At 38.3% G+C, this 21,889-nt stretch overlaps 1 protein-coding gene across 1 annotated transcript; it reads right to left on the reverse strand.

Annotated features, from left to right (window-relative positions):
* Positions 1-8,231: 8,231 nt before the first annotated feature.
* Positions 8,232-21,111, reverse strand: LOC146667693 (cell adhesion molecule 4-like). Its single transcript, XM_085408801.1, has 5 exons — positions 20,976-21,111; positions 12,656-12,925; positions 12,162-12,491; positions 8,551-8,808; positions 8,232-8,368 (listed from the first exon to the last, which is right to left on the reverse strand). The coding sequence occupies exons 1-5, from the start codon at positions 21,109-21,111 to the stop codon at positions 8,232-8,234; spliced, it is 1,131 nt and encodes a 376-aa protein (XP_085264927.1).
* Between the last annotated feature and the right edge of the window lie 778 nt (positions 21,112-21,889).

A 21,889-nucleotide genomic window follows, 5' to 3' on the forward strand; every position in this document is an offset into this window, starting at 1 on the left:
TAAATGTATAAATTAGAAATATTTCAATAAACTCAAAAACTTCAGCAAATATACTTTATGTCCCTTCCTGCTGGTCTGCACACACAAATGCTGAGGCCTAGTTATTTCAGTGAAGCAGATTTCCCTTATCTCTTTCCTGTGAAGCCTTCCTCCAGGACAAAGTCGTGCACAGGACCAGCTCTCAACTGCTAAGACTGAAGCATTAAAAGCCCTTTAGCCTGTCTTCCTATCTGTTTCATTCCTTCACACTTCAGAAATGATCTACAACCTTGTTTAGTCACTCCTCCTTAGTTATTTTTAGTCTGTTTATTCTCGCTCCCCCTTACTCCAGCTTGAAGTCATAAGAGGCACGACTACATATCAGAACATCTGGAAGTGCAGCAGCAGAGCCACACGAGTGAAACAGAGAGACCAAGCCATCTGAAGAAAACTTGTCATTCGTTCATGTCATTCATTTGAGTCAGGGACGAAAGTTTCATAATCATAAAAACACAGTGTTGTGAAGTTTAAATCTCCCCAAACGAACTGATTTGTCACACAGACTAGATCAAACAAATGCATTTATCCATTCTCCAATTAAAAAAAAATCACAATATCAGTGACATTGTCTAAAGTATACTATTCTCTTTATAGCTCCTTTAATATTTTTATATGTAACAGTAAAAACGAACAAGTGTTAGTGAAAAGGCTTTTGACTCGGGGGTCACTGGTAATCGTGCTGAGCCTTAAGGAGTGTAAAGACAGTTTACATTCCCAACATGCTTCTGTGTTTACTAAAATCTTGCCTCCCTTTGCTTTTTGGACTCATTTTAATGCTTTGGTTTTCATTTTTTGAGGCAGATACAAAAATGTTGGTTGTGAGCCAACCACTGAAACCATGGCAACATTAAATGAGGAAATTCTGAAGGTGTTAGTCATTTATAAAAAGTTTTCAAGTCATGCTGTTGGTATAGTATGAGCTACAATTTGTTATTCACACCAAACATCTTTTTTAATATTAATCCAAGTAAAAGCACTGATATGAATCTGTAAAATGTTTGTGCTACAGACACTAAGGCATGTAATATGTTACTCAAGCAAAAAAATTTAACTAGAAGTAGACAAATGAACTTAAAGTAGTAACACAGAAGCTCTCAATGCAGAAAATGCTGGCTAATGCTGGAGTTTGCTGTTGTAAGGCTGCCATCCCAGATTCCAGTTACTTAGCTTCATTTTAGATTTATCTTCATGATGTTTGCTATTGTATGTAAAATGCGTTATTTAAATAGAGTGGACATGAACTGAACATTGGTTAGATGGTTGTGAAACACGTGGATTTTATTTGATCATCAAAAAAGAATCAAAAATAGTTTTAGAAAAAGAAAATCATAGTTCTGAGCCATTAATGGAAGTAAACTTAGGCTAAATAAAAACAGCAAAACACAACAAACCAACAGCTTCAACAAAACCTACAAACAAAACTGAAGTGGCAAAAAGTGACCTAACAAACAGAGGTCAAAAGGAAAAACAAGCAAACACTAAGAAATGATCTGAATACAAAGAAACTAAACCACTTTAACTTTTCATTAATCACTTCCAACATAACTAAATACTGGATTTAAATGTCAAATGAGATCAACTATATACTTAAAAGAGACCACTGCTGTCATCACCTCATGATCTGAGGACACTTGGCACATTCCAGTCTGGACTTCCTGTGACTGTGAGCGCAGCTTTCCAGCAACCCTGGCAACAATGGTGATTCAAAATGTTACAAGTAGGAGAATCAAGCAGGATGATGTAAGTTTGTTAGTGAGTCAGGAAGTAAAAGGTTTTTCGGGACTAAAGTGACAGGGGAGGTGCTTCTGTGCATGAAGACTTGGAAAGCCTCAAAGAGACCAATCAGGGCAGTGAAGGGAAGAGAGAACGAGGACTGTTAAACAGCTAATGGTGAAGGAGTTTATATTCTGTTTGACTGGAGCTTCAGACAAAACTTCCAGATAAAGTTAAACTGGACTCTGTGAGCTTTCTGGTTAGACCTTATCTCTCTGCTTCTCTGTGCTGGGACAGTGCCAGACACGCTGGTGCCATTTGTAGTGTAAAGGCATGCGGTGGTATTCTCAGTGCGATCACAGATTTTAGGGATGTGAATTCAGTCTTGTGTTTTTGTAATGTGTAGTAACTGAAATGTGGGTGAGCGAGGGAACAGCTAAATAGATGCAGTTCATAATCCACATATCAGAGACACTGGATTATTATTAGATTTTTAGAATCAATGAATGAATGTGAGATTTTAATCAGTAAATATTGCTACTGGATAATATTGGATAATTGAATAATTAACTCAAAGTGTTTAAATGATGGAAGAATCACAAGAATCAGAATTATAACAACAGAATCAGCCTCAGTCTCACATAAACTACCAGACAAGTTGGATCACATCTACATCAGTAGAAAGAATCCATAAGCAGGATCTGAAAACATGAGATTAAAAACTCAAATTCACGTCATTATTGTGTGAACTGGGGCTAATTAAACTGGGAAAAATAATTAAACTGGCTTTAAAATACATTTCTCTTACTTTAGTTAAGTTTATTCCTTATTTTAGTTAGTTAGTTGTTTATTTAGTTGAGTGAAGGGAACTTGCAAAGTAAGAATTTCATTGCTCTGCACGGCCACTTGTGTTTTGTGGTGTATATGACAATAAACTTCTTGAATCCTGAATCTTACTGAGCACATTCCTAGAATACTATACCCACAGAATTAAGGAGTGTAACATCTGCCCAACATCTCCTTTCTCCAGATCTATTAAACTGTGGTTATCAGATAACCATAGTTTGAAGTAGAGTCACTGAAAGTCTGTAATGTTACAGGGCTTTTTCAGTAAATACCTCAGACAAGGAAGTTATGTTTTTGGTAGCATTGGATGTTATTCTGTTGGTAAAAAGAACATTTTGAAAAAAATTATGAAATCTTGTGGAGTGGAGTCATGGAAATTTGTCTGCAGTCCACTCCGGTCCTGCTCCTACACAGTGTTTGTGAAACATAATGAAACGTGGACATGACAACACAAGCTTGAGAACACAGGGAGAGACACACGGGAACAGATAAGGGAGACGAAAGCATAACTAAGACAGACTTATATCGAAGACAGGAAAGACTCATGAATACGGAGACATGGATAAAAACATACTAGAATAAATCACTCAATAAACCCTAACTAAATAACACAAGAACTTAACATTGATGCAATCTAACAAAAGAAAAACAAAAATACAAAATAAACTCAAAACACTGGGTCACAGATCCAGGCCCTGACAATTCCTTTGGACCTCTGACGGCTTCTTTGAGGTCAAATAAGGTTAAACTTTCATAAAATGTCTTTTATCTTTAAAACTGTGGTTAAAATTTAGTGCCTTTGTTAATATTGGCAACATTTATAAAATGATAGTGGAGATCTTAAATATGACATTATAGTTTACAATCAAATATCATGTCACAAATGATATCAAACCTGATTTATATTTTACATCAAGTTGAATCCAAAGTTTATTACATCTTTAAAAATGAGAAAGACAATGACTTGTTAGTTAGTTAGAAATATACTGTAGCATAATATTATATAATAGGCTGAAGTTGTTCACATCCAGTTATTTACAAATCAATACCTTGTCCATTACCTGCTCCTACATAGTGTATGTGTATAAAATACAATACTATTCCCTAAAAGTAAACACTGCTCAGAGACTGAGCTGCATTAGCGGAGGTTTGTGCTTCATCTTGTTAATATTTTTCTGTGTGTTTGTGAGTTTGTATAACTGCTTTTAAAGTTTGATTTGCCACATGGATGTGTGGTTGTTTTTTTTGTTTTTTTTTTACATATACGTGTTTCTGTTTAAATTCACAACACATTAAACAGTATAATGAATCAAATCAGAGCATTCATTGTTTCAGTTTCCCGTTGGTAAAGAAGAAATGAAAGTAAAGGTGGCAAAAACCGTGGGAATGGTCGGAGTCATACTTTAGTTAGCTTAGCTTCACTAGTTTGTTTGTCAGCCTCCAGTGACCAGAAGAAGAAGAAAAATGCCCATGTTTTGCTTTCTAGCTTTTCCACTGATTTTTATTCAGGCTCAGTGAAAGGTTCTCCTTATAACTCGAGCTAATCTCTGATGTTCATTCATGAGGTTACAAATTGCCAACAGAGAAAAAATGCTTTAAAGTAGCTTAAAAACCTTAAAGATGTCTAGTTTTGGACAGAGCCAAGTCATTTCTGGACTTCGCCCTCTGCCTGTTCCTCTTCTGGTTTGTTTTGATTATCTGACTGCTTCCACATCTGAGTCAAGCTCTGGCATGAAGATTTGCATTTTACAGTTTTACCCGTCTGCCTCCTCTTAACCTGTCCTCCTGAAACTTTTAAATAAGAAACATGCACACAAACACACAGAGGGGAGAAAACACACACGCTGGAGGCAAAACTGAGCAGCCTTTAAATTTCACCAGGACTTTGTTGATTGTTTGGAAATGAAAATGCTAAAACATAAATGCATATTTCTACATTCAGATTCCACTTAACAGTACATCTATATACTTCAGCTTTGACCTGTAACAGGCCTGCGTCAGATTAGCTAAAACTGAGTTTTCAGTTCTGCAAAGTTGACAGAAGTGGAAAAAATGAAGCAACAGTGGATTGATGAGTTTCACTGAGGAGTGGATTACGTTTGCATCCTGACGGGACTTTTTTTCTCAGTACGGCTAATTTTAACACTATGACTTTGATTCAAAGAACTGGCAGCTAGTCATACTGCCAGTACTCCTATGAGAATATAAAGAAGTCACAGCTCTCTGAGTGATGACTGATACCTCTTACAGACACTGAAAGCTTCTACAAACAAAAAAAAGAGAAATAACAGCTTGACAGGATCGATTCTAGTTTGCTTTATTCTAAAGTTTAACTAACTGGTAGGCCCTGTCATCAAATTACACTCTGCTGTCAGGGTTTTCATGCTTTTACGCCTTTCTTCGGCCTCATAAGCTTATTTGTTTTTATGTGTACACTCATACTATTTATTTTATATGTTTTTATTCTTATAGTTAATCTGCTGAATTCAATTATATGAAGTGTTTCCCATTTTTCTGTTTTGTTTCTTTTTCCCTCTCCTCGCCTGCAGCACACTGTCCTCTTACGACAGCTGGTCAGGTGAGAAGTGTGTGAGGCTTGTGCTGGTTACAGCCTGTCCAAACACATTAGGCTCATCTAGTATTAAAATATACTGATGCTGTATGGTTTCAGTTCAAGTTTGTTTCAGCAATAACTCATGTCCATCTTTTCTCACTGAATCAGAGTCAGAGAGACTTTATTTATCTCCAAGGGGCAATTAACAATAGAGTCCCCACTAATAACCCTCTATTCACAGTTATTTATATTCAGGGTCAAAGTGAGATACGTATAAACTACATAACTTTGTGAAAATGTCTTAATCAGGTAATATTCACATAAATAATCCAAGTTTGATGTGTGTGTGTGTGGTGTTATGTGAGAAAAGAAAGGTCATTGTTATTACATTACATGTTATGATTGTCTGACATGGGAATAGCTCAACCTTTAAATAACAGGAAATAGGCCTGGAGAATTATGTCACTACCATAGTAGCTCTGACTGTGATCTTGACTGAAAAGTTCAGATTCATGCAGATCATCAGCTTTTTCATATTAACTGTTGCTCACACTGCCTCCAGTATCTCAGATTATTATCTAGCGTCTTCTAGTGGTAAAACACAAGTATTACATTATTAAAGGTCCTCAGGAGGAGCTCACTAGTCAAACCTTTGGGCCCAGCGACCCCCTCACAGGTGAGAATATTTATCTATTATAATCTTGACACCATTTGTGCTCTTAGATGCAATTATTTGTTTAAAAACATTGAATAAAGACTAATTTGTCAGTGACATTAGTGACATTTTTAGTAAATTAATGTTAGTAAATTATTTTGCAGACTGGGTTTTAGGATCTTGAACCCCACTTTGAAATCCACTGCTCATCAACAGCTGGCAGAGCACAAATGTAACATTAAATCAGAGATGAAACTAATGATGAGTATAAACAATGAACCTTCCCTTGCAGATGTGCTTTGCTTTACAGCAAATTCACTTGCAGAAGTCAGACAGACAGAGGCTATGACAGGGAGGGATTTGAGTGATTTGTTCAGATAAGTGCGCTTGGATAGGCTGAGGATGAAATGGGACAAACAAAGACTTTAACAAATACAAACACGGATCCTTAAACGTACTCGTTCAAGACTCAAACATTATTCACTTCTCTCGCTGAACTAAAAAAAAGTAAAAAATGAAATAAAAACTGTGGGTGAATAAACTGCAAGCATAACAGTGACAGCACTTTGTGTGAAGTTAAAAGTCTGTATGTTTGTATCTGTTTTCAGTGATATCAACTCTATTTTTCAAGTCACCTATATTTGACAACAGCATAATAAAAATGGAAATATGGCCACACCAATGAAAAAATCCTGGAGGCGCCGCTGATCTGAAGACCCTGTTGCAGCAAATTTGAAGGACAATAATGTTTGTTTCTTAAAAGATGTGACCACCAGGGGGCATCAGTTACAAAGTATTGATATGATAGCTCGTTAGTCTGTGTGTGTGTGTGTGTGTGCTTCTGTAACGAATAAATAAATGTCATTATGAATGCAGGTTGTTAGATAATTACACAGTGGCAGCTGTTGCTTAAACATAAGAAAACAAGGATCTAACATGAAATAATAATTAAACCACAGCTCTGAAATCTGTACTTAAGCTGAACAACAACAACAAACTACTGTAAATGCAACAAAGAGACATCGCTAACATCATGTAAGAGTTTTGATCAAGGAAAATAAGTCAGTTAAGATGTTGCCCGAAGTATGCAAAGAATAATAACATTGCAATAAATATCCAGTAAATATCCACACATACTGGTCACCTGCACACACTCAGTGATCTTTGACAGTGATCTTTGTCCCACTGATATCACGAGGGAGTGAAGAGGACACCATGTGGTTGTTTTGTAGACAAAATGACACCCAGATGTTTTTGTGATATAACAAAGAAATTTGTTTAACTGATAGTAAATTATTTTGCAGACCCTATGGCCCTACTTTGAGACTAATAATAATAATAATAATACATTTTATTTTAAAAGCGCCTTTCAAAACACTCAGGGACACTGTACACAGCAGAATAGAGACAAGCAATAACAACAACAAGCATAACAGTTTACAAAGTTATAAAGATAAAATGTGGAGTAAATTTAAAAAGCAGAATGGAAAAGCTTATGTGGAATAGGCTATTGTGAACAGGTGAGTTTTGAGTCTAGACTTAAAAAGAGAGAAGGAAGTGATATTTATCATATCAGGAGGAAGGGAATTCCAAAGTCGAGGAGCAGAGAAAGCCCTGTGCCCCATGGTGGCTAACCGAGGGGAAGGGACAGAGAGAGGAGCCGAGAAGGAATGGTGATCTGAACCAGATCAGAGAGGTATGAAGGGGAGAGATGATGAATAGCCTTAAATGTATACAAAAGTATCTTGAAATTGATGCGGTATTTGAGCGGAAGCCAATGAAGCTGCTGCAGAGCAGGGGTGATGTGGTGCATAGAAGGGGTCCTGGTGATAATACGAGCAGCAGAGTTCGGGACACGTTGAAGCTTATGGAGAAATTTTTGACTAAGACCAAAAAGAAGAGAGTTGCAGTAATCGATCCGGGAAGTGACCAGGCTATGAACAAGAACAGCAGTGGCATGTGGGAAAAGGACGGAGACGATTAATGTTACACAAATGGAAATATGCAGACCGAGTAATGTTATTGATGTGTGAGTTACAAGAGTACTATCGAGGACGACACCCAAACTTTTCACACATGGAGAAACAGAGACTGGCCAGTTATTGATTGTAATTGAAAAGCTATTAGTTCTGGATAGTGTTGTTTAGTGCCTACCAGCAGAAGCTCTGATGTGTTACTATTGAGTTTAAGAAAATTGGAAGAGAACCATGAATTTAGTTCGGCTAAACAGAGAGTGAGGGACTACAGCTCATCAACAGCTGTATAAATATCTGTAATATTTAAAGAAAGAAATCAACTGTTGATCAGAAATGATCAGAAATGTGAAAGCTTGCCTTGCATATGTGCTAAACAGGAAGTTTGCTCACAGAGGATAGACAGACAAGCTGCTAATCAGAATCAGGTGTTAACCATTCAGTCATTTCTTCAGCTGTCAATAACAATAATTTTACTGAGTTTGTAGTTTCCCCTTTGCTTGCGTTTACAGTAGCATCCCAGTGACAGACCGACAAGGACCAGAACTCCCAGTAAGGTTCCACGTATTATGTATGGGATGGAGCTGACTGTAAAAAAGAAAAGAAGAATAATATACACGAGGCAAATTAAAAACACCAAAACAATCACAATGAATTTAATTCTTGGATTAAAGATTGGATTATTCTCAACTGCTGTATCATTTCTAGAGGAAAATATTGTGATTGATCTTCAGTGACTCATTTTCCAGGAAGTATCTGACAACACTCACTTTGTACATCAATGTTAAACTCCTTGGTGACAGTCCCTACAGTGTTGCTCACAGTGCAGATATGCTGTCCTTCATGCTCAAACCCAACAGATTTAATAGTGAGAACGCTGCCACTGTAGGAAGGAGAGCTATTTAATGGGAGTGTCCAGGTGTATGAGGGGCTGGGGTTTCCCACAGAGGAGCAGTTCAGGTGTAGAGTGTCTCCTTCCGTGATTGTGATCACATCTGGATTTGGTGGCTCATTGAGCTCAGGCCCATCTGTGTGATTATTGAAGAAGAAACAGAACACAATATATTAGCAAAATCAACCATTTTTAATTTAAAAGAGGAATGTTCACTGATGAACACATGAATTGTTTTGACAGTCAGACAATTCCTTTAATCTCTGCTGAACTGTGTACAATTAGCCTCTGAGGCTTTCTGGAGTTATTACTAAATGTTCTCAATTAATGTTATCCCCTCTAGGTCATATGATGCACATATACGTATGGTGGTTTCTGGATCCAGATGTGAGTCAGAGTAGCGAGTTAACAGTTGTGTCTGACATCAGACTCCTTTGTTTGGATAAGTTACCTGCTTAAATGTGTTCATGTCACCGGCTCACATCAGTGATCAAACTGTGCTGTTGATTGTGATGATTTGAGAATCATGTTCATCTTAAATATGTTACTGAGGGGGTCTTAAATTAATAACAAAAACATAATAAAGGTCAAAGGCAATATGACTATCACATAAAGACTGAGCATGCCCCTTGTGTCCACACTGAAGTGGAAGCACATATTCATGGAGAGTGGAAAGTATCAAATTACTGTCTCTAGTACACTATACTATACTTCACTTTCACCGTATGCTAGTATACTTAATACTTATTTTTCAGTGGGTAATATTTTACTATTTATTCCACTTCATTATATTTAACTGCTGCAGTTACCTTGCAGGGTGTTGCTCTTTATACAAAACATAATATACAGTATACACCAAAAAACTACCAAAAGTTTGTACACATAATCTCGTTTAATGTTTTTTCTTTATTTTTACTACTTTCATTATTGTAGATACTTACTGAAGACATCAAATATATGAAGCAAGATATATGGAATTATGTAGCAAAGAAATAAATGATAAATAACTCTAAAAATAATGTCTTATATTTTAGATTCCTCAAAGTAGCCACCCTTTGCTTTGTTAACAGCGTTACAAACCCTTGGTCTTCTCTCAATGAGCTTCATGATGCTCACCTGTTTGTACTTCACAGGTGTGACTTGTCATTTTTCATTTGTGGAATTTCTTGTCTTCTTAATTATTGTTGGGACCATCAGTTGTGTTGTGCAGAAGGTTGGTACCCAGCTGACAGCCCTATTTGACAACTGTTAGAATTCATATTAGGGGAAGAACCAATGAGCTAAGTAAAGAGAAATGACAGTTCATCATTACTTTAAGAACTGAAGGTCAGTCAGTCAGAATATTGCTAAAACATCAAGCACTACGAGGAAACTGGCTCACATGAGGACCACCCCAGGAAAGCAAGACAGAGAGTCACCTCTGCTTCTGAGGATAAATTCATCCGAGTCACCAGCCTCAGAAATCGCAAGTGAACAGCACCTCTGATCAGAGCCCAGATAAATGCCACACAGAGTTCCAGTAGCAGACACATCTCCACATCAGCTGTTCAGAGGAGACTGCGTGAATCAGGCCTTTATGGTCAAACAGCTGCTAAAAACCACGACTAAGGAAAGGCAACAATCAGAAGAGATTTGTTTGGGCCAAGAAACATAAGGATTGGACATTAAACCAGTGGAAATCTGTGCTTTGGTCTGATGAGTCCAAATCTGAGATCTTTGTTTCCACCTGCCGCGTCTTTGTGCAAAGCAGAAAAGGTGAACGGATGGTCTCTACATGTATAGTTCCCACTGTGAATCATGGAGGAGGTGGTGTGATGGTGTGGGGGTGCTCTCCTGGTGACACTGTTGGGGATTTATTCAAAATTGAAGGCACACTAAACCAACATGCCATCCTATCCAGTTTGCATTTAGTTGGACCATCATTTATTTTTCAACAGGACAACGACCCCAAACACACCTCCAGGCTGTGAGAGGCCTATTTGACCAAGAAGGAGAGTGATGGAGTGCACAGTCGTCTGACCGAAACCCAGTCGAGATTGTTTGGGATGAGATGGACCACAGAGCGAAGACAAAAAGACCAACAAGTGCTCAGCACCTCTGGGAACTCCTTCAAGACTGTTGCAAAAACATTTCATGAAGCTCATTGAGAGAATGCCAAGAGTGCGCAAAGTAGTAATCAAAGGAACAGGTGGCTATTTTGAAGAATCTATAATATAAAACATGTTTTGAGTTATTTCACACTTTTTTGTTTATTACATAATTCCATACGTGTTCATAGTTTTGATGCCTTCAGAAGAATCTACAATGTAAATGTTCATGAAAATAAAGAAACGCCATTAACTCAGAAGGTGTGTCCAAACTTTTGACTGGTAGTGTACAGTGGGTATGGAAAGTATTCAGACCCACTTAAATTGTTCATTCTTTGCCTCTCCTCAGTGCAAGACACATGAATGCCCTCATGGAGTTTGCTAAAAAAAAACAAAACAAACAAACACCTGAAGGACTCCAAGATGGTGAGAAATAAGATTCTCTGGTCTGAAGAGACCAAGAGAACTTTTTGGCCTTAATTCTAAGTGGTATGTGTGGAGAAAACCAGGCACTGCTCACCACCTGCCCAGTATAGTCCCAACAGTGAAGCATGCTGGTGGCAGCATCATGCTGTGGGTGTGTTTTTCAGCTGCAGGGACAGGACGACTGGTTGCAAGTGAGGGAAAGATGAATGCGGCCAAGTACAGGGATATCCTGGACGAAAACCTTCTCCCAAGTGCTCTGGACCTCAGACTGGGCCGAAGGTTCACCTTCCAACAAGACAATGACCCTAAGCACACAGCTAAGATAACAAAGGAGTGACTTCACATCAGCGCTGTGACTGTTCTTGAATGTCCGAGCCAGAGCCCTAACTTAAACCCAACATAAAAATGGCTGTCCACCAACGTTTATATCCAACCTGACAGAATCAGAGAGCATCTGCAAGGAGGAATAGCAGAGGATCCCCAAATCCAGGTGTGAAAAACTTGTTGCATCTTTCCCAAAATACTTCCACTAAATACTGAGTAAAAGGTCTGAATACTTAGGACCATGTGATATTTCAGTTTTTCTTTTTTTAATAAATCTGCAAAAATGTCAACAATTCTGTGTTTTTCTGTCAGCATGGGGTGCTGTGTGTACATTAATGAGGAAAAAATGAACTTAAATGATTTTAGCAAATGGCTTCAATATAACAATGAGTGAAAAATTTAAGGGTGCCTGAATACTTTCCGTACCCACTGTATATTAGATATATATTGATATTAAAAGATCAGAGTCTCACTGGTCAGAGATGTGTCTTCAGTCTGAGACTTAGGATAGAAATTGTATTCTCGTCATAATCCGATGGAAAATTGAACAAATGGGGAAAATGATTTGAGGCACTGAAACCTCTTACATTACATAAAGAGCCATGAAAATTACACATGTAAATGTAAATCTGTTTCCCCCCCTCAGACTCACAGTGAACTATAGCAGGGAGCTTTTCTGATGTCACCACTGGAGGGCGCTGTGGTCCAGCTGGTCTCAGCTCCAGCTTGCTTTCGCACCAGTACTGGGCTCCATCATCTTCTCTTCTGGGAGTGATGTTCAGGGTGAAGGTCTCATTCACTGGTTTCTTCTGTTCACTGTTGGACTGTAGGTGACCCAGTGCTGTGTTTCCTCTGTAGAAGGTCATAGTGAGGCTTTGAACAGGAGCTACGTTCTGTACGCTACACTGCAGGGTGTACTGCTGATTCTCAAACATCATCTCAGTGTGGTTTACAAAGCTGATGGAGACACTTTCTGGAGGCTCTGAGAAGACAGGGAAAGAACGAGTAACACAGGTAGATGTCAGTCAGTAACCGCTGAGAGTATGAATCCATCTAACTGTGTATTTACACAAAGAGATTAAATTTAGATCACAGATGATGTAAAATCCACTAAAAAGTCTCATTTTCTAAAGTAAGCATACTTACGATAAAGAGTTGGATTCAGAATGCTTGTACACTGATTGCCAGCATCATTGTTATAATAGCAGTGTAGAGATATGCCCCATTCAGTCAGTCTGTCAACTGTCCAGAACATCGTGGTTCCATTTTGTGAAACTTTTCCCACAGTGTGCTCTAAACCTGAAACATCTCCACTGCAGTCCTTCTGACATACAACACATGTAACATTGGCTGGGTCACCGTACTTCACTACCAGTGCAGATGGAGTGAACACAGGATACTCTGTGCAGCTGGGATCTGTAAGAAAAAAACATTACATGCAATTATTTGCAAGGAAAATATTTACCATCCATCCTGCTCACCTCAGTTGCTTTCAATGTATAAGTGTAGCAGGTCCAATCTGAGCCCGTCACAAATGACTGAAGCCTGCACCCTGTCTGAGGATGAGCTTTTTCATGTACAGGAGATCATGATGGTGTCCATGAAGCAGGTGGGAGAAATTCCCATGAAAGTGAAAAGTTAAGAATATGATTACAATTATCGATCAGCTGTCTGTGACAAATATAAGGATGTAGAAAATATGCGATCGCTTCAACTGTGATAACGTTTGACTATATTTGAAACTGTCGATCTCCTGGGATTCACATTTCAGTAACTCTGAAAGATGTGATAAACCAAAAACATCCAGTGAGCAGCACTTCTGCAGAGACAGTGGCTTGTTGAGGCCAGAGGAGAAAGGACAGACTATGGTCATTTAGATTTCACCTGCAACTGTGCTGGACAGAAAAGCATCTGTCCTCGAGGCTACAGCAGCACAAATGCATGTTGGGTTTCAACAAGCCAAAACAGAAATCAGAGGCTGCAGAGAGACAGGCTCCACCAAATCTGGACAGTTAAAGTTTTCCAACATCTTTTCTCACAGGTGTCTCCAAACCAAAAACAGACTGACTGAATTAGAGATGGATCCGATATTACGTATCGGTATCGGTCGATACTGACGTAAATTACTGGATCGGATATCGGAGAAAAATAAAAAATGTAATCCGATCCATTAAATATCAAAAAAGCACCTCACAAAACTTTCGACACGGCGTAACCCTCCTCATAACCGTAGCACATCAGAGCAGTATGCTCACGTGATAGAGCGGCTGTGTGTATTTGTAGCCTGCTACCAATCCTGCATTTCATCTCAGAGGAAGTTATCCCAGAGAGAAGTAAAGCAAGTGTGTAAGTTCATCTCTGAATGTTTGTAAAGCATTCCCACGTTAAGCTTAACAACCGATATATGGAGGACTGCCTCTTGTCTCCCCCTCCCTCTCCTGCTGCTACTTCAATCGTGAAACTGATCAGTGATCAGCTGATCGGCTTTTCTGTCGCGAGTCCGTCTCTCTTGTTTGTTTATCGCCCACTTTGCACCAGGAAGAGGAAACCAGCGGCTGAACAACAGCAGCACGTTTAAGCTTGATAAGCTGTTGTTACAATTTATTTAATATTACTTTCTACACCAGGATCTTTTTCTACTAGCTGACGGCTGGTAACTGTGCAGGGGCGGATCTAGCAAAGTTTAGCCAGGGGGGCCGATAGGGCATGAACAGGGAGAAGGGGGCACAAAGACATACTTTTCTTTCTTATTCTCATTTAAAATGTCTAGCTTTTAATAAATAATTATCTGAATCTTACACCCAAATTTTTAATCTGATGTAAAATGAATAGAAGTCCATTAAGTCTAATACACCCTAGTAAGCTACTTTTTCCTTTGGGAAGGTATCATCTGTGCAGTCTGCAGTTCTGTTGAAGAAAGATGTTGAATCTATTTAATTATTCTTGAAAAAAAAAAAGTATTTCTGTGCATTTTTTTTCACACTGCATCAAATTAAACTTGATTACGTCGATTAAGCATCATGAGGTGGAGGGGGGGGTTCCCTATTTTATTTTATTTTTTGCTGGGGTTTGCAACCCTATTAGTTAGGTTGCTTACTCTTTAAAATACCAGAATAGGGAGGATGGAGTAGGTTTAAGTTTATTAGATTGATCAGTATTGCTGAACTATGAAATATTTTGGGTGCAGTGCATTTTTTGCATACAGGTATAACAGAATAGCTTTAGTGGGGTTTTTTTTGGGTTTTTTTTAACTTGAGTATGAACTTATACAAAAAGCAGCAAGATATTAAAAAAAACAGTTATATTGATTAAAAAACACACTATATCAGATTCATATCGGCCGATATCCAAATTTATGATATCGGTATCGGTATCGGGCATAAAAAAGTGGTTTCATGCCATCTCTAGACTGAATGGGACAAATCTGTCAACATCTTTTGGACTCAAGAGCAAGAAGAACTGAGGCTGTTTTAGAGCAAATTGAGGCCCTGCTAAGCATTTAAATGATAACTGACTTTGCAGTTAATAATGATAATTAATCATTGATTGTCTTAAAGTAACTTTTAGATTTGACTTGAATCTTCCAGCTTTGTGCGTCATAAAGACATAGTCACCCTTTCCTACACAGTAAGCGACAGAGAGAGATGAGAAATTCTGATGTCGGACAGTGTGGAGAGATTATGAGGACCCAAATGCAGACACTTGAAAAAGGGAGTGAGTTTAAACAAAAGGCGAGCCGTTTATTTGGGTTGAATGAAAATATAAATAAGAGGCAAATGAGAACAGAGACTTAACTAACAAACTAAACTGCATGAACTAAAGCTAAACACTAAACACAGAACACGGAACACAAGACCTGGATGTGGGAACATGGAGCGAGAAGGCGGAGCTGGAGGAAGGAACGCAAATGGACACAAGACAACTGCGGAGACAAAGGAAGGACACACAAAGAGGGAAACATGGAAACAGTTATGGGAGACGAGACACGGAGGGAGCGAGACCAAACACAGACATGACTGGGGAAAAACACACAGAGGACATGGCAGACTCTCACAGGAGACACAGGGAAGAGACAGAGCCCAAAAAACAGATACAAATAAACTCAACAGCATAAAAAAACTGAACTCAAGACTAAACTGAATGAAATTAAAACATCTTCACAATGTAACGGAAGGAAACGTGAACACAAAATAACACAAAACATTAGAGGAGCAAAACTCTGACCTAAACATCCTGATAAAGCAAAGCATCATAAATCAAAAGGAAAACTCAAAACGCGCAAAACACTCAAACCATGACATGTGAACGTTAAATAAACCAACAAATTGATACATGATGCAGAGCCTGCCTGAAGTAGCTCCCAGGCTTTGCTCCATTAGCTAAGAAAGTGGTTAATACTGTACTACACATATAGTTGCAGTATATCACTTCATATGTTATGCACTGTCTGGCACTTAAAAGGATATAGATGATAACTATTACACAGAAAATAAGGAAGGCACAATACTGAGAAAAGTAAATTAAGAAAATTACGATAAATATATATATATATTGTGAAACAATACATGTGAAAATCACATAATTTAATCGTTTAATATAATGTACAGTAAATAAGACCATTGCAAAAAATAAAACTGCCATTTATAAACACAGTAACAAAACTCCACATGTGTGAGAACTTACCGTAGCCTGACACATGGAAGTGACACAGAGAATGCAACAAAGAAACAGCCAAAAATATGCAACAGCAAAACATGATGTTCAGCTGATGTCGTCCAAAAGTGAAGCTGATCAGCTCAGGTCTGAAATTTAAAGGAACTGCTGCTCTGTGTGTGTGTGTGTGTGTGTGTGTGTGTGTGTGTGTGTGTGTGTGTGTGTGTGTGTGTGTGTGTGTGTGTGTGTAGGTGTGATGTGAGACTGGGTGGGAATATCATAAACAAGTGGTGCTTTTACAAATACCAGATACAAAATGCAAACTAAACTTCTTCATCAAAATAATTTACATGATAGGTTTACACACACACTCATCGTGGGTGTGAAACTTTTGGTAATTTGTGGGTTTTTAATCATTTCTTTGAACTGTTCTTTTTCCAGGGTGCAATGACTGTACAGCACACGCTGTTAAAAAACACACAAACAAGAATTGGGTCACAAGTTTGAATTTATTTTAGACTTTATTCAGTCCGCACTGGGCCAGAGTTTACATACAAACAGAAATATTCTTATCTATATATCTCTACACATCATTGCACAAGCACTTAACAACAACAACAACAACAATGTACTTCAGTAATATACCTCATAACTCATAACTGTTCACTGTCAGTGTGCACACTGTTGATTTGCACACCTTTTTAATTTTGATTTTTAACTTTTATACTTGACTTTTAGATTTAGTTTTATTCTTTTATCTGGTCGGCAGTTGCACAGCTATAAGCATCTCTCTGCATGTCATATTGTGTATGATTGTGTATATAAAAAAATGTTTTTTTATTTGATTTGATATATACACACTCACATCTGTAATAACTGGTTCTGAAGGTTATACAAAGTATTTTAACTTGACAAGGCCTATCAATGTCTCTGGAAAGGTCGTCATTTTGATGCAGGGAAAAAGAGCAGTTCAAAGAAATCGTTAAAAGTCCCAAAATACAATGGCATTAATGCCCATGATGAGTGCTGTCAGATGAGAGGGAACATTTTATTAAATTAAAAATCACACAGAACAAAAACTAAGGTAATATATAAATGTTTTATGTAAAAAAACAAAAACAAAGTTATCTAAGTTCAAACATTTTCACTTTCTAAAAAGTGCGTTCTGTGAGGTGTCAAGCACTTTTCACACATGCGTCACACATGACTGAAGCTGATAAGGCAAAACCACAGGAAGGGTGTTTATGTTCATGTATCAGTTTTGTCAGCATTTGAATTTCTTTTTAGAGACAGCTCATGAAGTTCAAAAATATTTTAGGGAGGGCCAACACCAAAACAGCTAAGCAAACAAAACCAACCAAAACGTGCGAGAGCTCAGAGCAGAGGCCTGTACCATGAGTCAGGATTTGGAGATTAGCGTAACATCAGCTTTAAGCCTGGTTAACATTGCTGCAGACAGGCTGTATATTTTTAAATGTAACATAAAATGAACAAGAAAAATACATATATTGCAAACAGGTTAAATTGCGGTTTATCAGACATATGTTATTTTCAAAATAGAATAATAATGTTGGTTTAACCTAAGGTAACTAAATACACTCAAGATAATAAGTTTAATGAATTGTCTTAATCTTATCTAAGAGATATTTGGGCAATATCTCTAAAATTAGAAACATCCTGTAGCAGAGTGAGGCTGAAAAACTAGTTTCATTATTATCAAGTTGTCCTAAAAACAGCTGAAAAGTCTTCCGTTGATCCAAAATTCTGCAGTAAGAGTCCTTCTCATCAAATAATCAGACCCCATCTTTTCTTAAAAACCTTACAGAACTGTATCACCCCATTACAGCACTTGCTCTCAGACTTAGTTCTGGTTCCTCGAGTATTTAAAAGTAAAATAATAATATGCAGTTGGTATTTTTGTTGATCTCAAAAAGGCCTTCGACACAATCAATCACTCAATATTATTGGATAAATTGGAAAGATATGGTATTCGAGGGAAAGCTGGTAACTGGTTAAAAAGTTACCTAACGGGTCGGGAACAATATGTTAGCATAGGGCATTACCACTCAGAGAAACTTGGTATTACATGTGGTGTTCCCCAAGGGTCAGTGTTGGGACCAAAACTTTTCAATGTATACATAAATGATATTTTTGATGTTTCTCAAGTACTTAAACTCATACTGTTCGCAGATGACACCAACATATTTTTCAGTAGCGATGATTATACTGATCTTGTAATGACCGTAAACAGGGAGCTAAAATTAATAAAAAAATGGATGGACATAAATAAATTATCATTAAATATAAATAAAACTAAAGCAATGTTTTTTGGTAATTTAAAATATAATGTAGAATTACCAATTATCATTGAAGGTGTACCAATTGATAATGTGAGTGAAAAAAATTTTTGGGAGTCGTAATTGATAACAAAATTTCATGGAAACCCCACGTCAGACACATAAAAACCAAAATTTCCAGAAGCCTCGCAGTTTTGAACAAAGTGAAACCATACCTTGATAAAGATGCACTTCGTACTCTGTACTGTACCCTGGTTCTTCCATATCTTACATATTGTGTGGAAGTGTGGGGAAACACATATAAAAATACAACTAATCCATTAGTCACAGTACAGAAACGAGCACTGCGTATTATTCACAAGGCTGGTTATCTAGATCATACTCACAAATTCTTTCTTCAGGCAAAGTTACTTAAATTCCAGGATCTGGTTAATTACAATACATCCATAATTTTGTATAAAGCTTTTACTAAACTTTTACCGGCAAATTTACAAACTAGATTTGAAATTCGAGAAAAGGTTTATAATGTGAGAGGCTTTGGAGAATTCAAATTACCCAGAACTCGAACAACCCGTAAAGGCTTTTGTGTGTCTGTATGTGGTGTGAAAATCTGGAACAGTCTGAGTTTACAATTGAAACAATGCAAAAATATTCATAGATTTAAATTTCTCTACAAACAGTTGGTCTGGTCACAGTATACTCAATGATGCTTTTAGTGTGCTCTGTAATGTCTGTCCTCTTACCATTGCTGGTATGGATTCCAAAAAAAAAAAAGAAAAAAAAAAAGTGTGCGTATGTATGTACACATATGTACATGTGTGTGTAGATATATATGTATGTATATGTATGTGTGTCTGTTACTTGTAGTTATTACTGCCTGTTACCTGTGGTAATCCAATTTATAATTTATATATTCTGTATTCAGTTATGAAGGCTCTAATTGTTGTTTGCGAGCTGCCGTTTAGATGCTTGTATGTGCCCGGGGCTGTTGATGGGTCTGTATGCAATGATGGGCGTAGCTGCGGGAAGTTTGTTTTTTTTGTTGATGAGTGAGTATAGGGGTGGGATTTAATAAGTTTTCTTCGTCCCACTCCTTTTTCAGGCAATTTTTGTTTTTTGTTTTGTGCATTTTATGTTCAATATAGGTATTTGTTGTGCCTGAAAATGAACAAATAAATGAAAAAAAAATGAAATGAAATGAAAATGGGAGGCAGAGCATTCAGCTTTCACGCCCCTCTTCTGTGGAACCAGATTTGGGAGAGAGATACCATCTCTACTTTTTAAGATTAGGCTTAAAAGTTTCATATAGTTAGGACTAGATCAGGTGACCCTGAAGCCTCCCTTAGTTATGCTGCATTAGGTGTAGGCTGATGGGGGATTCCCATGATGCATTGAATGATTTTACTTCTCACATCCATTTTACTCTCACTATGTGTTTCTACACCTCTCTGCATTTAATTATGAGTTATTGTTAATCTCTGAGTCTCTTCCACAGCATGTTATTTGTCTTGTCTCCCTCTCCCCAAACCCTACTGGCTCCTGAGCCTGGTTCTGCTGGAGATTTCTTCCTGTTAAAAGGTTTTTCCTTGCCCCTGTCAGCTCCCATTCCATATACTTTAAAGCTCATTGCTCTTCTGTCATCCTGCCTGTCAGACTCTCATTTGTGTAACCTTTGTCTCACCGCTTTCCCTCAGAGCTCCATCCAAGCCTCCATCTGCATCTCTGGGGGAGTCCCATCCTAACTCCTATCACTGCTGGGATCCTGTTGTGATTTGATAGGTCATTGGCATTTAATCATCAAACTGCACGTCTCTATAGTATGTCTAATTTTTATGTATTCTTCCCGTTTGTTATTTATTCCTGCTGTCTTACTATTTATATTTTATTCCTGTGCAGTTGATGTGGAAATCCCAGTCGTGGTACATGTACAATAACAATAATGGGCTATTCTATTGTATTATAAAGATTGTCATGTGTGATATAAACTATCTTTGAATTTGTTCTAAGGTAGCACACCACTAATACTGCTGGGAGAAAAATCATACAGTAAGTGGAAGGACAGCGGACCGTGCTTAGTTATATCATTTTTTTATTTGTTCTCAGATTTTGTATGAAGTTCCTTCCGCTTCTCCAGGGCCGGGTCTCGGGGACAGCAGCCTAAGCAGAGAACCCCAGACCTCGCTCTCCCCAGCCCCCTCCTCCAGCTTGTCCAAAGGAAAACCAAGGCTTTCCCAGGCCAGCCGAGAGATATAATCTCTCCAGTGTGTCCTGGTCTGCACCTAAGGGCCTCCTCCTGGGGGGACATGCCCAGAACTCCTCTCCCAGGAGGCGTCTTGTCAGATGCCTGAATCACCTCAGCTGGCTCCTTTCGATGTGAAGGAGCAGCGGCTCTACTCCAAGCCCCTCTCAGATGCTGAATTCCTCACCCCATTTCTAGGAAGAGGCCAGTCGCCCTTCGGAGGAAGCTCATTTCCACCACTTGTATTGATGATCTCATTCTTTCGGTCATTACCTACACCCGTGACCATAGGTGAGGGTAGGGATGTAGCGCGACCGGTATAATGATACGATCTGGTGCAGAGTCCGCATCACTGCACCAATCCATTTGTCCATCTCCTGCTCCCTTCTCCCATCACTCGTGAACACATCCATGATATACAAAAAAAACTTCTTCACTTGGGGCAGGACCCTGACCTGGAGTGGCACTCCACATTTCTCCAGTTGCACTGGAGGTTCTTATTCCCAGCGCTTCGCACTCGGCTGCAAACCACTCCAGTGTGAGCTGGAGGCCGTCACCTGATGAAGCCAATAGAACAATATCATCTGTGGAAAGCTAAAGTGAAATTCTGAGACCACCCAAGTGAAAGCTTTCCTGGTCTAGAAACATTTGCTTCAGCTTTGTGAAAAGCTCTGATAGTTTTAAATGTGAATACTGGACACACAGAGAGGTGGTGTTTATGGTGTCCAAGATAACAGGACCTATAGCTTCTCATGCCAGTGAAGGGTGCACAGTCTGAGCAATTCAGGTGAACCTTGGAAATGACCAGAAATCTTCATTATTCTGATCTTTGGTGTCAGCAGACCTGAGTCAAAGTGGTTCGGGATTCATCTCCCAAACTGACTCTCTAGTCAGTTTCCAGAACATACGGCTCTGTCTCTACACATCCAGCTCAGCGCATGCTGTGTATGTCTAATTTTAAGATTTACTTTTTTAACAGTCAGATTACTTTCATAAATGCTTTGTACGTCAGAGGGAAAAATGGATTTTAATGAAGCTTAAAAGATGAGATATAAGTGATACGTCTGCAAATCTGCATATTTACTGTGAACCCACTGTTTGTTCATTTTATCTTGTGTTTTTGTTTTATTGTTCTTCATTTTGTCATTTTTCCATTATGTGTTTTATCCTATTGTAAAGTGTCCTTGGGTG

Source organism: Rhamphochromis longiceps, linkage group LG6 (assembly GCF_057381845.1).
Source record: "Rhamphochromis longiceps isolate RC_006_pf linkage group LG6, R_longiceps_female_GT1.1, whole genome shotgun sequence".
Lineage (NCBI taxonomy): Eukaryota > Metazoa > Chordata > Actinopteri > Cichliformes > Cichlidae > Rhamphochromis > Rhamphochromis longiceps.

Coding starts and splice junctions, on each gene's coding strand:
- LOC146667693 (XM_085408801.1), bottom strand. CDS start 21,111: ATGGATGTGTTCACGAGTGATGGGAGAAGGGAGCAGGAGATGGACAAA. Junction 12,926..20,975: donor CCTCACCTATGGTCACGGGT/GTAGGTAATGAC, acceptor TTTTTCTTACAG/ATCCCAGCTGCACAGAGTAT. Junction 8,809..12,161: donor GCTCCCTGCTATAGTTCACT/GTGAGTCTGAGG, acceptor ATAATCACACAG/ATGGGCCTGAGCTCAATGAG.